Source organism: Macrosteles quadrilineatus, unplaced genomic scaffold (genome assembly GCF_028750875.1).
Source record: "Macrosteles quadrilineatus isolate MER2022 unplaced genomic scaffold, UCM_ALF_1.0 Scaffold_5__1_contigs__length_97177068, whole genome shotgun sequence".
NCBI lineage: Eukaryota > Metazoa > Arthropoda > Insecta > Hemiptera > Cicadellidae > Macrosteles > Macrosteles quadrilineatus.
Window position 1 is genome coordinate 63,591,615 of NW_026542598.1, and position 14,780 is coordinate 63,606,394.

Below are 14,780 nucleotides of genomic sequence, written 5' to 3' on the forward strand. Positions count from 1 at the left end.
TAAAACTCATTTTACAATCAAACAGCTGTTCTTCAACAATGAGCGTTAGAACCGCAACGTAGTAACAAAATCAGATAATTAATCATGAAAGTAGTTTTTATAGGAAGCAAATTGGTAAATTTTTCAATATGCCGCCATTTTGTTTCTACTAAGGTTAGGGAGTTGAAATTTTTCCAGAATATTTTTAGAACCTACTTTGTAAATTGTGTAAAGTTTAAAAAAGTTCGGTGCATGAATGGGCACGTAATATAAAATCAAACGTTTAAACCCCTTCGTGGGACACCCTATATAAAATTTTGAACGAACAGTGTTTTTGGCCTCTAGGGACATCAAAATGGAAAAGTTTATCGGTCCCGGAACTAATAAGTGCTACCTATGGTAATAGATACTTCCCTAGGAAAGTTAGATAAAAAAAAAAGATTTTATATTGACAACAATATTTTTTAAGTACTGTATTAAAAGATTTTTTTTTACATTTACCTTGGCTTCACACAATCATAACCTCCGCAATTACTTTTTATAATTTTTTTTGTCAATACCCCTATATTATACTGGGAAATTACTGTTTAATTTTGAAGCTTTTTACTGCATGAAACTGAGTTTCCGATGTTAATCCTATGTTGCTCTGTACGTATTTATAAGGTGTAGTACTTAAAAGACAACTAGTAGTACTTAAGGACAACTGATTAAATAATTATAAATCGTAAAGTGAAAATAAAGTTAGATCTTAAAAGAATTCAATATAAACAATTACGGTTCTTCAGTCATTGGGATGTAAAACAACGATCTTACAAAACTACATTTTTGCAATGGTACAATGCAGAAACATACACCATAGTCTACTAATTAGCCACCATTGATATACCAAGATAAAATTGTATCCATCTTCAATAAGTGTTCATCTTTTGTTGTTGTCAACGGTAACGGGTTCTGCAATGGCCGTTGCCAACGTCAAAACCTGAATTCCCCGCGATTCCCTGTCCATCTAGCCGCGCTGCAACTTAGGCGCGACTATACTTGATCTACGACCATTTCAACTTAGGCCCGAGCTCCCAAGCCTGGTTTCTGGTCCGGGGACTAAAGTTAGTTAGTTAGTTAGTTGGGCTCGAGCTCCCAAACCGCCCCTTAATTTGCTATTGATTGTTGGTGAAGAGAGGAGAGTTTGCATTAAGCTGAGGTTTGCATTGAATCTATTAAATTGCCCAGTGTAGAAAACTTGATACCAATTTGTGTTTGGAATTTTAAGGTAAATCAATCATATAGACTGAAATGTCGTCTGAATGTACTTTGGTTAAATTAAGTGACTTACATGCTTAAATATTTTCAGTTAAAATGGCCGAATGTTGTGTATTTTAGAATTAATGACCGATTCAGAAAGACCCTAAATCAGTAGTAGTCAACTGCTAATTCTGGAACCTGTTTAAAAATCATTTATGAAACTATTTCCAAAAAGGTTTTGCTATGAAAGAATTTGAAAAACAGTTTCTTGCAAGATGTCAACTGAATTATTTTATCCGAGCCTGTATTTAAATTTAAACTTAAAATTTAAAATTTAAACCACACAAAATTTCTCGGTGTTATCCTTGATAACAAACTAACATGGAAAGAGCACATCAACCACTTAAGCAAAAAAATCAGTACTGGAATATATGTCGTCAGAAGAATAAACTACATAGGCGGACTCTCCGTGGCCAAAACAGCTTACTTCGCACTGGTAGAGTCGCATCTTAGATATGGCTTGACAGTGTGGGGAGGAACTTCAACAAAAAATATGAATCGAATTCTCGTCCTTCAAAAGAAAGCCATAAGAGCCCTCGCCAACCTTGTCCCACCACAGACTTGCAGACTAGCATTCGCAAACCTAGGAATCCTCACAGTGGTGTCTCTCTACATACTTGAATCTATAAAGTATGTGAATGAAATAAACCCCCCAAGAAACCAAGACCTGCACCACTACAACACCCGTCATGGCTCCAAATCTGCACTACCAGTTCACCGAACAACTCTTTGGGAGAAAAAACCTTCCTACACCGGCTGCAAGCTGAGGAACCATCTACCTGACTACCTGAGAGACCTGACTGGCAACAAGCTACACCAGGAGTTGAAGAAGTGGCTAATCGCAAGACCCTTCTACTCAATAAAGGAATTTTATGAAAATTAACATGTACAATTCACTATTGTATTGACACTATTGTAATTCTTGACGAATTAACAATAAAGAATATTGTATTGTATTGTATTGTATTGTAAATTGGTTACAGTATATTTTGGTAATCTATCCTGAAAATGAAATCTTAGTACTAGGTAAATTAACAAAATCTTGTGTTTCCCAGCTAAGGGCAGCATTATCTCAGACTCCCAGCGGCCAGAGGGCTTGGAGAAGATTCGCCAACTCGAATCTGCTCAGCCATTCCAGAGGTTTGTAGTTGATCTTTAATTTTAAACTAAACAAGGTAGGGCAATTTTTTTTTACTGATTAGGTAAAATAAAATTGCAGCATATCCTATTGACTCCAAATAAATAAATTACACTAAAGTTTACTTGCGATATAATTAAGAGAATGTCTGTATTGTGGGTGATTTATTCAAGGTAACTTTCATTACATGGGATTGAATCTGAAGTTCCTCCAGGACTTATGTTTATGTCCTATGTGTGTTTGTAGACCCGAAGTGCCTGAGGCAGCCACCAGACAGCGCCCAGTGTTCACTCAGCCACTACAGAACATTGACTCCATCGCAGAGAGCGCCACCGCTCACTTTGAGTGTCGTCTGATCCCTGTCGGAGATCCTACACTCAAGGTTGAGTGGTTCCGCAATGAGAAACCATTAGAAACCAGTAAGTGTTTAAACTAGTTTTGCTACGGCGATGTATTCCACAACTGAACAATAAGAGTAAGAGCAAAATAATCGTGAACGAACTTAAACAAACCGTGTAGTCAGTATCAGTATGTTTGCCTCAAACAAAAATGTATAGCTCTTATTTACTTATTGATTATTATGCTTTTAATTATTTTAATTTAAGAAATAAACCAGCATTTTACCTGTTTGTGCAGTGGTGTAAATTTGTATTTTGTTCTAATCTAATCTGTAACAGAGTTTCCACACAACTCTGTACTCTGCTGAAGAGTTTTAGTACACATTTTAACAAAACAGATATGTATCAACACAAACACACATATTGGCATATCTAAGGAAAAAGTTGGGGACAAATTGGGACTTTTAAATACACTATAAATGGCAACTATGTTATAGAAAATATTGCAAAATATGACCTTTTGAGTTAAAGTACTTTTCTTGTAAGAAAGTGTCATAAAATATTATTTTTTCCTTCATTATTGCAGCAAGGAGGCTAATGTAAAAATATATGCAATCAACTTGTCATGAACAAAGTCTCACTTATTTAGAAAACTTTAATGCCTTCAACAAGGAATTTAAACTGGAATATATATACATTTTCTTTGTACTCTTTATCTCGCCATAAATACACTTTTTTTAAGATATTAAAACATCTGAATTGATTTTTTCAACAGAGATGTGACAGAATGTTGTTTGACAGGTTCTCGTATCACCAAGACACATGACTTTGGCTTTGTGTCTCTGGACTTGACACATGTGCGAGCGGAGGACGAAGGAGTGTACATGTGTCGGGCGTCCAACGCACTTGGAGAGGCCGTCACCACCGCTTCCATGAAGATAAAGAGTAAGCTGGTGTTACTATTGATAAGATAGGTTCATGGATAAAACATACACCCTTAGTAGATTTGTAATCCTTATGGAACAGCTGAAGCAATTTTATTGTTAGCTCTGTACACCGCACTGTAGAGGTTGTGTTTTGTTCACAGTTTGTTTCCTGTTAAAGCACAAATAGCACAAAAGCACAAAGCAGCAAATAGTAAAGCACAAATCATGAAAATAGCCCTAAAATAATAGAAACAACATTTCGTCTACACTAGCAATCAGTGTCGACAAACATGAACTAGACACGAAAAACAAGCTTCATAATGTGCAATGGGATGAGAAGTCTACTTGTGTCCCTTAGTCCATGATAGGTTCAACAAATTATCTGTGAAGTTTAGGAGTGGGGTTAGTGTCTTTCAATTTTAGCCTATTGGAAGGATTTACTAGATGATCATGGCTAACGTCTATAAAGAAGACAGTATTGATTGATTAGTTGATCTAAGATCATCAAGGGATAGCTTTTGTCATTTTGATGGAGTTGATAGACTGAATGTTGATTAATAAAACAAAGTTGGATTAGTGTCAAAGGATTATGTTTTATTTTTTATTGATTTATTTAGTCTATGGCCACTAAAAAATTGGCAATGCTGGAAAGTGAATACTGCCAAATTAAGTAAATAACATTACAACTGTTACTTCTTAGTTTAACACGTTCGCTACTGAGCGTCGCATATATGCGACGCCGCGGTCATTGCCACAGACCGAGGTATACATTTGAATCTTACACACAGACCGGCTGTCACTTGGATAACAGTACACACAGACCACGGGCGAAAACCTGTAAAACAGTGATCATTTACATTGTAATACGCTACAATCGTGTTTGTATATAAATTATTCTTGTTTTTTGTATTTTTTATAACCTTTAGTAATGTCGCATATTTGCGACGCCCGGTCTACAGCGAAGACAATAGTGAAAATTATCATAGTTTTCTTGAAATAGACTAAGCGTCGCATATATGCGACAGTTCATTTTTTTGTGTTTTAAGGTGAAAGTAAGTAAAAAAATAAACAGATTATTCAAGAACAGTTTATAACTGAACAAATATAAAAGCCACATAGGATAATGCAGCATACGTACTGCATACATACATACAGTGATGCAGAAAAGTAGGGATGGACGAGATTGGATTTTTAGTTCGAGACAAGACGAGACGAGATTTTTTATTTCTCATAAAATTTCGAGACGAGATCGAGACGGGATTTCCCTTCTCATACACAACGGGAAATGCACGTTCAAAATTTTTACCTGATTTTGTAACATTGTTAGATGACTGTTTAAATACAAAAATAATGATAATAGGCAAGAATATTTACAATCTTTTATTAAAAAACATCACATAATAGTTAACAACATCTAGTATGTCAACATGAAGTAAAAAACATCAGCATAACATTTTTTTATTAATCACGCCTAACTTATTAAAAATGCCTACGATTAGGAAACATAGTGATATCAGTTAGGATAGAGTTCAACTTATCCTAAAATAAAATAAATCATAAAATAAAAGCAATATTAATTTTTATAAAATAGTTTTAGTAGCCTATAACTTGTTTTGACTTTTTATAGTAATAAAACATTCCTCACACTGCTTACACTTAACAAAACTTCTCAAATGTTATTAAAGTAATATTATTAAAATAATTAAAGTAATATTTACATTTAAAGAATTTATTAAATAAGAACGCCTTCGCAAAGGAAACGCAACTACAACACGCTCCTGTATTGCGGGTATTGCATTGACTTTCTGCAGGCGTTTTTAATTTTTTTTATTTTTTTTATTTTTTTTTTTATTCTCGTCTCGATAAAAATCTCGGCCAAAAAGAAATCTCGTCTCGTGTAATGAGATTTAAAATTTCCCGAAAATTTCCCGAAATTTCGAGACTAAGCCAGTTTTTCCAACTGTTATATGACGTCACCAATCATCATATCCACAGACCAAGCGACGCAGTTGTGCGTCAGACATCTCTGTAGACCACTGCAGGGAATTCAGTGCCTTCAAATAGACCACTACAAAGATATAAGCATTTTAATAACATTAGAACCCCGACGCAAATATGCATCGGCAGTCTATTTTAATGTGACTAGCCGTCGCATATGGGTGGAAACCGACCGTCGCATATGTGCGTCGCTGGTCCATGTGAATGGAAAATTTCGTACTATTGCAGTAGCGAACGTGTTAAATAGCAATAACTGGTTTCCTTAACATACCCTCACCTGGGTGACTTCTTAAGTTTACATTAACACCTTGAGCAGGTTTTGCAGTTTACAAAGTCTGATATAGTCCATTCTCACCATATGAGAGTATAATGAATACCGTAGCTTAATATATTTATATATCTTCTAACAAATATCAAATCATTGGCAAAACAGAATTTTATTAGTTCTTAATTAGTAAAATAACTTTATTTTTCCCACCATAACACAACATTTGTGATTGTCATAGGATGAAATTGTTCCCTACATTTAACAATTTGTTATTTCATTCTATCATTTGGTAACTCTCATCATTTGGTCCACAGCCAAGGCAGACATACAGTTGGACACTCTCCACCAGGAAGGCATGCGTAAGATTCAGCAACTGGAGTCCCGAGCGCCCACTCGTGACGAGGAGCCGGAGCGCACGTTTGAGAAGCCCATCTTCACTCAACTGCTGACCGGACCCTCGGAACTGTGGGAAGGACAGAATGCACACTTTGAGGCCCGAGTGGTGCCTGTTGGGGACCCCACTCTGAGATACGAGTGGTACGTCAACGGCGTGGAACTGAAAATGGGTAAGTTTATATTTTTGTTTTTAATAGTACAGTAGATTTGCTACAGGTTCTAGAAAGAGTCACTTAACTAAACCTTTTACTATCCTAATCCTATGATGCTATTGATATTTTACAGAAAAGTTTTTTTTTTAGTAAAAGAGTTTTGACGCTATTGTATAGACATATTTGTGTAAAATTAAAGTTAATTTGATTTTGTTTAAACATCCTTCAAATTTTATTATATTGAGGTATATTTCTAAGCTTTTAAAATCTATTATTGACAAAGTAAAGTTGCATTTCTGATTCCTAAACAATATTTCAGGTTCTCGGTTCCGCACAACTCATGACTTTGGCTTTGTCACTCTGGACATCATGACCACAGTCCAGGAAGACTCAGGAGTGTATATGTGCAAAGCAATCAACAGAGCCGGCGAGGCTGTGTCCTCTACTTCTCTCAAAGTCAAACGTAAGTATTACACTTATGTCTTTGGCTACTTTGTCTTTCCACCTCTTCTTTGGGCACCCATTTTTTCTTTTATCTGGGATATTCTCCGGTACTTTCTTTATTAGAGCTTCATCTGCCCTCCTTATCATATTCTCATTGCCTTCCTACCTATTCTTTGGGCCCTCCAAGGAAGTTATTTTTCTCTTCCATATTTATTACATCATACTTCATCTCTCTTAATCACATGTCCAGTCAATATCTAACGTGTAATTTTTTAGGATTTTTTGAGAGGATAGCAGGCTTACCTGAATGGGAAAGAGTCCAAACTGGCACAGGAAACACAAAACAAAACTTTACACTATATACACAAAACATTAGAATATTTCACTGTCACTGACAGCATTTTCAACTAAGGAAGAGAGTTTTCTAGATGTCCAAAATGGTGGCCAGTGAGTTGTTGAGTCGTTGTTGCCAATAGTATGAATTCAAAAAACACAGTTTCAGTTTATCTTATATGCACTATATATATATGAATGAATATGTAAGCCTGCTAGTTGGGTTGGATATTGAAGTGGAGTGGGTTAGATGAAAGGTATTGGGTGGTATCCAACCCAACTAGCAGGCTTACATATTCATTCATATATATATATAGTCTATAGTGCATATAAGATAAACTGAAACTGTGTTTTTTGAATTCATACTATTGGCAACACTGATCCTTAGTTGAAAATGCTGTCAGTGACAGTGAAATATTCTAATGTTTTGTGTATATAGCGTAAAGTTTTGTTTTGTGTTTCCTGTGCCAGTTTGGACTCTTTCCCATTCAGGTAAGCCTGCTATCCTCTCAAAAAATCCTAAAAAATCTAGGCCCTTGTGCTCTATGCTACACCCTTAACGTGTAATTTTGTTGTACATTTTAAAATGTTAAATAACGTATTAAACTTTTAAGATTACAATACTACTTATCATCTTGATTTCTTCTGCAGCCAAGGGCACCATTATGGGTGAGCCATTGCAGCCGGATGCCTGGCAGAAGATCCAGCTGAAGGAGGCGGAGATGAACAAGGTGCCTCCGATGTTCGTGGACACAACTCCGCAGCAGGCCCCGGTGTTCACCACTCATCTGCAGAGTCTAGACAAGCTGCAGGAGGGCCAACATGTCTACTTGGAGGCACAAGTGGAGCCCCGTACAGACCCCAACCTGCGCATTGAGTGGTTCAAGAACGGCATGAGCCTCACCACCGGTAAGTAATAGTTGGAAATAAAGCATATGATAGTTAAAATAGCTACTTTAGCGATTGAGCTTATAGTTCAATACTTTTTCCTTCATCATCCTTATAGACTATTAGTCACTAAAAATAAGTTTTATGTAAACTAAAAAGATTATTTATTCTGGACCACGTAAAGTATACCATTTTGTCCTTAGGTGCCCGTTTGAGAAGTACATTTGACTTTGGCTTGGTGACTCTTTCCATCAACTCACTGAGGGCCGATGATTCGGCTATATACACATGCAAAGCCACTAACCTCCTGGGAGAAGCTGTTTCTACCTGCACACTTAAGATTGAAGGTGAGATGTCAGATATATCATACAGCTATGTCAAATCAAATAATATGACTTAGTGGTATCATTATTTAATTTAGCCAAAAAATTTGTAATGAACATCTTTGATGAAAGTATTATACTGATTATTTTCATTTTTATGACATATAACTTCAAAAATCAAAGGAATTTAGGGAAATGTTGTATATATTATATATTTTATTCGTTTGATTTATTACAGTACTGTTTTGTTATTTCCAACTTTAGGCACTCTTCTCAAAGTGTAATGTTTAGCAAAATGGTTTAAAGTCAAGTTTTTTTTTTTTTTTTTAACTACACCGGTTTTTAACAAGTACTCAATCATATCAGCTGAGAAGAGGTTTCTTAATCCCATTAGTTTGATTTTAAAATTAAGCAACACTTTTTGTAACACGTAATTATTTGCAATTTTTAATCCTAAAAGTTATTATGCAAAGTCATTGTGTACCTAGCAAGGCTACCTACATATTAATGGCAATAAAAAAAAATAATGATCCATTCGAAAATTTAAACAGGTGTAAGATTATTTTAAAATCCCATTGCTAAAACACACCATCTTTGGCTGGATGGTTTTTGTGCTTTCTTAATTGAAAACTGTAGCTTAGTTACACATCGGCTTTTAGTTATGAGTTTTTTTGTCTGTGAAGTGATCGTACCCGGAAGACAATGTTTGTAATACCTTTGTTGTTTATTTAGGTAACCAGTATTACTTTGCTTACCGTCTTGCTGAACAAATACCAATAACTAATTGTCAAAACAGGATGGTAAATATGAATTAGCCAATCATTCAGTTGAATACTACAACTAATGCTGTTTAAGTAGTCTATAACTTGACGTTGTGTTGCAGACAAGCACTGGCTGTTGGGTAAGCCACTCCACCCTGAGGCTCTGCCACTGATAGAGTCTCTAGAGGCACCCAAGGCCAAGCCTACAGAAGGTCCTGAGCCTACCTACGAGTGTCCTGTATTCATATCCCATCTCAACAATGTCGAGTGCAAGGAGAGTGACAATGTGCACTTCGAGTGCCACGTGGAGCCCAGCAAAGACCCGACTATGAATATTGGTATGTATGGTCATGATTTGTTCGATATATTTTAATTAATAATGAGGGAAGATTTAAAAATTTTGGTCAGTTGCCATGTTGAAATCGTTGGACTACTCCTACCAAACTTCTGTTTAGAGTCATTGCCCGAAGACCAGGAATCCGTTGTAGGTGACCAATGAAGCCTATCATTGATGATGATTAAATTTTGGGTATCTTTATTAACAGTGAACGGTTGAAGTATTAATTATAATCTTTATGTAAACAATCAGTAAACCTGAGATCCGTTACATTTCTGAAGTATAATGTGACCTTTAAGTTACCTAACCTTCCCTGTCAAAAAAATTTAACAGTGGGGGGGGGGGATACCATATTATTAGAAATGTCATGATTAAATTTGCAGGTTAATGAAATGTTAAACAATTTATTGTAATTTCTTGACAAAAACATATAAAAACTAAACAAGTGTACAAAATTACGAGCTACACATTTTTTATTTTATAATAAAATATTTTACCAACGTGAATACAGGAGATTTGTTTTTTCCAAAAGTCACGTTTAACAAATTATTCAACCTTAAGTATAATGTTAAAGATAAATTGGTAGCATCACTTTTGGTTACAAACTCTAATAATGTTTTGTTGAAAAATACATTGTTTTTTAATGTGTATTCCTGCTTATAATCTGCAGTTTAAGATTAGCATAATTTATTCTAAACCCTTGCTAAGGAAGTATTACATGTCAGGTCTTGTATCGATTGATATATGAAGTAAATGCAAATAAATGTAAATCCATAATCTTAAACCATACAGTGACAGTAAATACTTTGCTTTCACAGAATGGTTTGTGAACGGCAAGCCTCTCCCGACTGGATCTCGCTACAAGTCCACGTACGACTTTGGCTACGTTTCTCTTGACATCAACCACGCCTACTCTGAAGACTCCGGTGTTTACATGTGCAAAGCCACCAACAGCAAGGGCCAGGCCTCTACTTCAGGAACACTCAGATGTCATGGTGAGAACTATTTGACCATTTTTATTTGGCTTTTAAATTCTACTGCTTTTCTCTAATCTTCTCTAAAGACTCTAACTACTTTCTATATTCAGAATAATCATTCACCATAACAAAATAATTTTCTAAATCTAATATCTTGGCTTGGTTCAATTTTTTTACTTTTACTGACAAATTGTTTGGTCATATATTGGTTTAGTAGTAGTTTAAATAGCTGTTCAGTTAGTAAAAAAGCTAATATGTAGATCTAGGGGAAAGTATTTGAAAGTTCTAATTGACTGTCAATTCTGAACGGTAGTCATTTTGTTATTTGAACTGTCAATAACTGTTTAAAAAGTATTTAAACAAGTACTTTTTATGATAAAAGTCTTTAAATATGCAAGAACTCTTTAATCAACTAGTCTATTTTTTTCATTACAAAAATGCCATACAAAAACTAGACCAACAATCTATATAAAAAGGAACAGATCTACAAAATATTGAATAAACAAAATATACAATCGATTGTCATAATAATTGCTATCTGCAAGAATACTTACTCAAGATAGAAAAACCCCTTTTTTACATACGAAAAAATGCAGTCCCATCCTTAAAAATACTATCCTGTTCATCCCTAATCACAATAAAGACTAACAAAAAATTATGCTAATTAATCTTTGAAAATATCATTGACTTTTTTACACACACTACTGCTTTTATAGGCCTTCTATTATTTTCATGCTTTCTTATGCTTGAATAATAATCCCATGCTTGCCTTGCTACTAATGCTTGTAATTTTTCAGCAATTAAAAAGGAATTTAATAAAGAGGAGGAGTTTTCTTCCTCGTTTGCTTATGGTACCAAAGAATTTGGAATGCACAGCTTTTCTCACCAGGAGAGCTCCAAAACCTCCAGCATGTTTGCCTCCTCATACACCATGTCTTCCACACAAACCATCGTTTCTCAAGAAACGCACGTACAACAGTTCTCGACTGAAAAGAGGAGACCTTCTCTCCTAGCAGAGGGAGATATTAAGATGATTCAGGACCTTGAACTGATCAAAATCAGACTGAAAGGGCCTCAAACTGATGTTGAGATTGGGGAAATTCCTGAAGGCATTCCGGAAGGAGAGGTAGTTTTTGAGACGATGGAAATCCCCAGGAGGCTGACATTGCCTGATATAGAGGTTGCGCATGATGTTCAGCTACAGAGAGTAGATCAGGCTGAGGTGTCTGAGAGGGTGACTAAAAGGAGGTTCTCTACTCACACGGAGGAGGCTTCGGCTCACATCCAAGTAGCGGAGTTGGTAGAAGGGTTGGCCGCTATCGGAGAAGTCTCGGGTATGTTTGGTCGACCCTGAATGTCTCTGCTGTGACTCGTCCGTGAAGTTGTGTTTTCCCCTTCACCTGATCTGATTGGTGTATGTTGTGTCGGTATAATAGTGTAAAATCAACATAAGTTTTCTAGTATTTACTTCAGTTCTGATGGATAAAGAATGGGATTTTCGTAGGTTGTTAATTCAAATGGTAATGGGATGAATATCCTATTCTGTAGGTAAACATTATGAATGTTATATAATATAATAACAGATTTATTAAATTAGTATAATCGTCAGTAATAACAGGCAGAGAAATGAATGGACAGAAATGTGTTGGAATTTGGAACTACAATCTTGGTTCTTGTTTCACACATTATGACATTAAATCAATAAATCTTTTCAAATGCACACATTCATGTTATACATGAACACAAAATTCAATTACTCTTGCCCTAAAAATTGAGTTTATTTTTATGTATTTTTTATTTAAAAAGTTAAAAACCATTATCATTTCAACCAGAACTATTTTTCCTCAACAATCATCACCAAAAATTAACGAAAAATTAATTGAAGAGTTGAAACAGGGAATTATATCCACATATTTTCCTTTTCACTAAGCAAGTTGTCTGTTAGTCCTCTTTTGCTTAACTCATTTACAGCCTCTGTCACTACACTATTCTAGATATTTTTAACATTCCCAATTTACCATTTACATGCGTAATTACATCCAAGACAAATTTTGATGTTTAATTTATTATTGTTGTAAAATGTTTTGTTTTATTAAGATGCATTTCTCTGTTTAGTTAGCTTCAAACTTATGCAAATGTGGTTTGCAGGTGACAAGGATATATACTTTGACACTCAGCATCCTCAGGGCAAAGCTGGTCTGGAAAAGGTAAGTCTTTGCAATTTTTTCATTCAGCCCAGTGTATTATTAAATATATGACTCTAAGTAGATATCTCATTCTTTAATTAAACCTAAAATCAGTTGTAGAATAATAATTGGCATAGTTTTGAATTAAGCAACCCACAGAGTGTGCTAATGTCTGTCAAGTACACAAACTTAAAAACCAAGCCAAACTGAAACTATACCTTCCTTACTGTAAACTATAGCATTTGTTACGTTACTGTGATACACCATAAGAATATCAGTTGTATTTTAAAGTCTGATTTCCATATGTACATCTCGCCACCATGTAACGGTACTATCGTATGATTTTTTATAAACAGCATTGGCTACAAAACATCACCTGATCCCCTCTCCACCTAGATCATGCCACCATCCATGTCTGTACGTCCCTTCAACAGCCTAGTCTACCTCCAGAAGTCGAACCCTAACCTATGTGGGCGTGTTATAAACATGTAACTCTCATATTTATTTAGTCCACTTCCAAAATTCATTTAGCCCATGAACCACAAATGTCATCGTACCAAAAACTAAATGATAAAAAACTTTTATAAGTGTGTTAATGGGTGATTAAACTGTATACTATTTGAATAAAAGATTGGCTACAGCTGGCCTATACAAATGGGAATTTAGAAAGCTAGAAAGCAGAATTTAGAATAAACAAACATGAAGAAGACACCCTGAATTTGGTCCTGAATTTCTTCCCAAAAGGCTTTATTTAATTTGACACTAAAATATTCTCTAAAAAAAAAGAAATGATTAACAAGAAAACAACAAGCTGTAAGTATTATTCTAGTGTAAATTAGTTGCATAGATTACCTGCACCAAGCTTACACCACATTTACATTGTTGTGATGGCGCAGGTACAAGAGGTGGAGGACGCAGTCGCTGGCAAGTACCAGAGACAGTCGTCTGCGCCAGAGGCTCAGTTCCCTGCGCCAGTCTGGACAATCCCTGTCAACCCAGAGTTCCACCTGGGAGAGGCCCAGCCTCTACATCTGGAGGCTACTGTGGAGCCCAAGGATGACCCCAAGCTCAAGATTGAATGGTTCTTCAATGGCAAGGCTCTTGAACATGGTGAGCATCCTAGTCCATAATGAATTGCAGATATTGAAGATTTAGATAGAATGGAAAAAATAATATTTTTTTTGTACGCTGTGACTTTTTTGTAATGTTTACAGTTTTGTAGGTTTCATAATTTGAAGATTAAAGAACTCCCCCCCCCCCCCTAGTGAGGTGTGGAAAAAGTTAATTGTTTTATTTTTTTCTTTAGTCCTTAAGTTAGGATAAGATCCCTTTTCCTCTTTCATATTTTTTTACTATCTTATGTTTGTTATCATTATTATCATTGATTTATTGAGCTCTGAAACACTATCCACTATTATGGCCTGTTGTTCAGTATTTTCTTCTTTTTCCTTCTGAAAAAACTCATTTATTGACTTTAATTTTTTTATTTCTCCCTTTTGTGTTCTTTTTTTCTGGCCATTGGTCTTAAGTTATTTGTGTAATTCTTAGTATCCCAATGGATAACTATGATGGCTGCTTGTTTATTTTGAATATGCATGTGCCTTCGAAACAATGTTAATACCCACTAGATGGCAAGAAGAAGCTATGCATTCACACCCTCAGTAATAACACGTTCAGTCCATTGAGAATATATAATTGAAGTTTGTGTTTTATTTAGGGTCCCGTTTCAAGATGACAAGTGACTTTGGCTTTGTCACTCTGGACCTGACCGAGGTGTATGAACGTGACCAAGGCATCTACACTTGTAAGGCGTCCAACGCAGCAGGTGAAGCGTTCACGTCCACCACCATCTACTGCACCAGCAAGGCGGGACTCATCGAACAGACACAGCATCCCAAGGGTGAGGAGGGCCTGGAGAAGATCCAGACTCTGGAGGAGTCCCTCAGGAGACAAGAGGCCGGACTGCCGGAGAGTGACCTGGGACAACCACCTGTGTTCACATCGCAGGTAGGGATTGAACAGAGTGTATAGATAGCT

The 14,780-nt window shown here is 35.8% G+C and overlaps 1 protein-coding gene across 3 annotated transcripts in view; it reads left to right on the forward strand.

Moving 5' to 3' along the window:
- LOC128994752 (titin) overlaps positions 1-14,780 on the forward strand; it is a 134,584-nt gene that overhangs the window by 59,234 nt on the left and 60,570 nt on the right. For 2 of the 3 annotated variants that reach the window (XM_054419511.1, XM_054419512.1), the window contains exons 37-49: positions 2,334-2,418; positions 2,663-2,835; positions 3,556-3,699; positions 6,261-6,512; positions 6,814-6,957; positions 7,923-8,180; positions 8,363-8,506; positions 9,366-9,581; positions 10,399-10,575; positions 11,355-11,891; positions 12,706-12,764; positions 13,640-13,853; positions 14,461-14,750. In XM_054419511.1, the coding sequence (XP_054275486.1) occupies positions 2,334-2,418; positions 2,663-2,835; positions 3,556-3,699; positions 6,261-6,512; positions 6,814-6,957; positions 7,923-8,180; positions 8,363-8,506; positions 9,366-9,581; positions 10,399-10,575; positions 11,355-11,891; positions 12,706-12,764; positions 13,640-13,853; positions 14,461-14,750 (2,693 nt within the window). The remainder of the gene's footprint in view (positions 1-2,333; positions 2,419-2,662; positions 2,836-3,555; positions 3,700-6,260; positions 6,513-6,813; positions 6,958-7,922; positions 8,181-8,362; positions 8,507-9,365; positions 9,582-10,398; positions 10,576-11,354; positions 11,892-12,705; positions 12,765-13,639; positions 13,854-14,460; positions 14,751-14,780) is intronic. The other variant, XM_054419513.1, reaches the window with a different exon arrangement.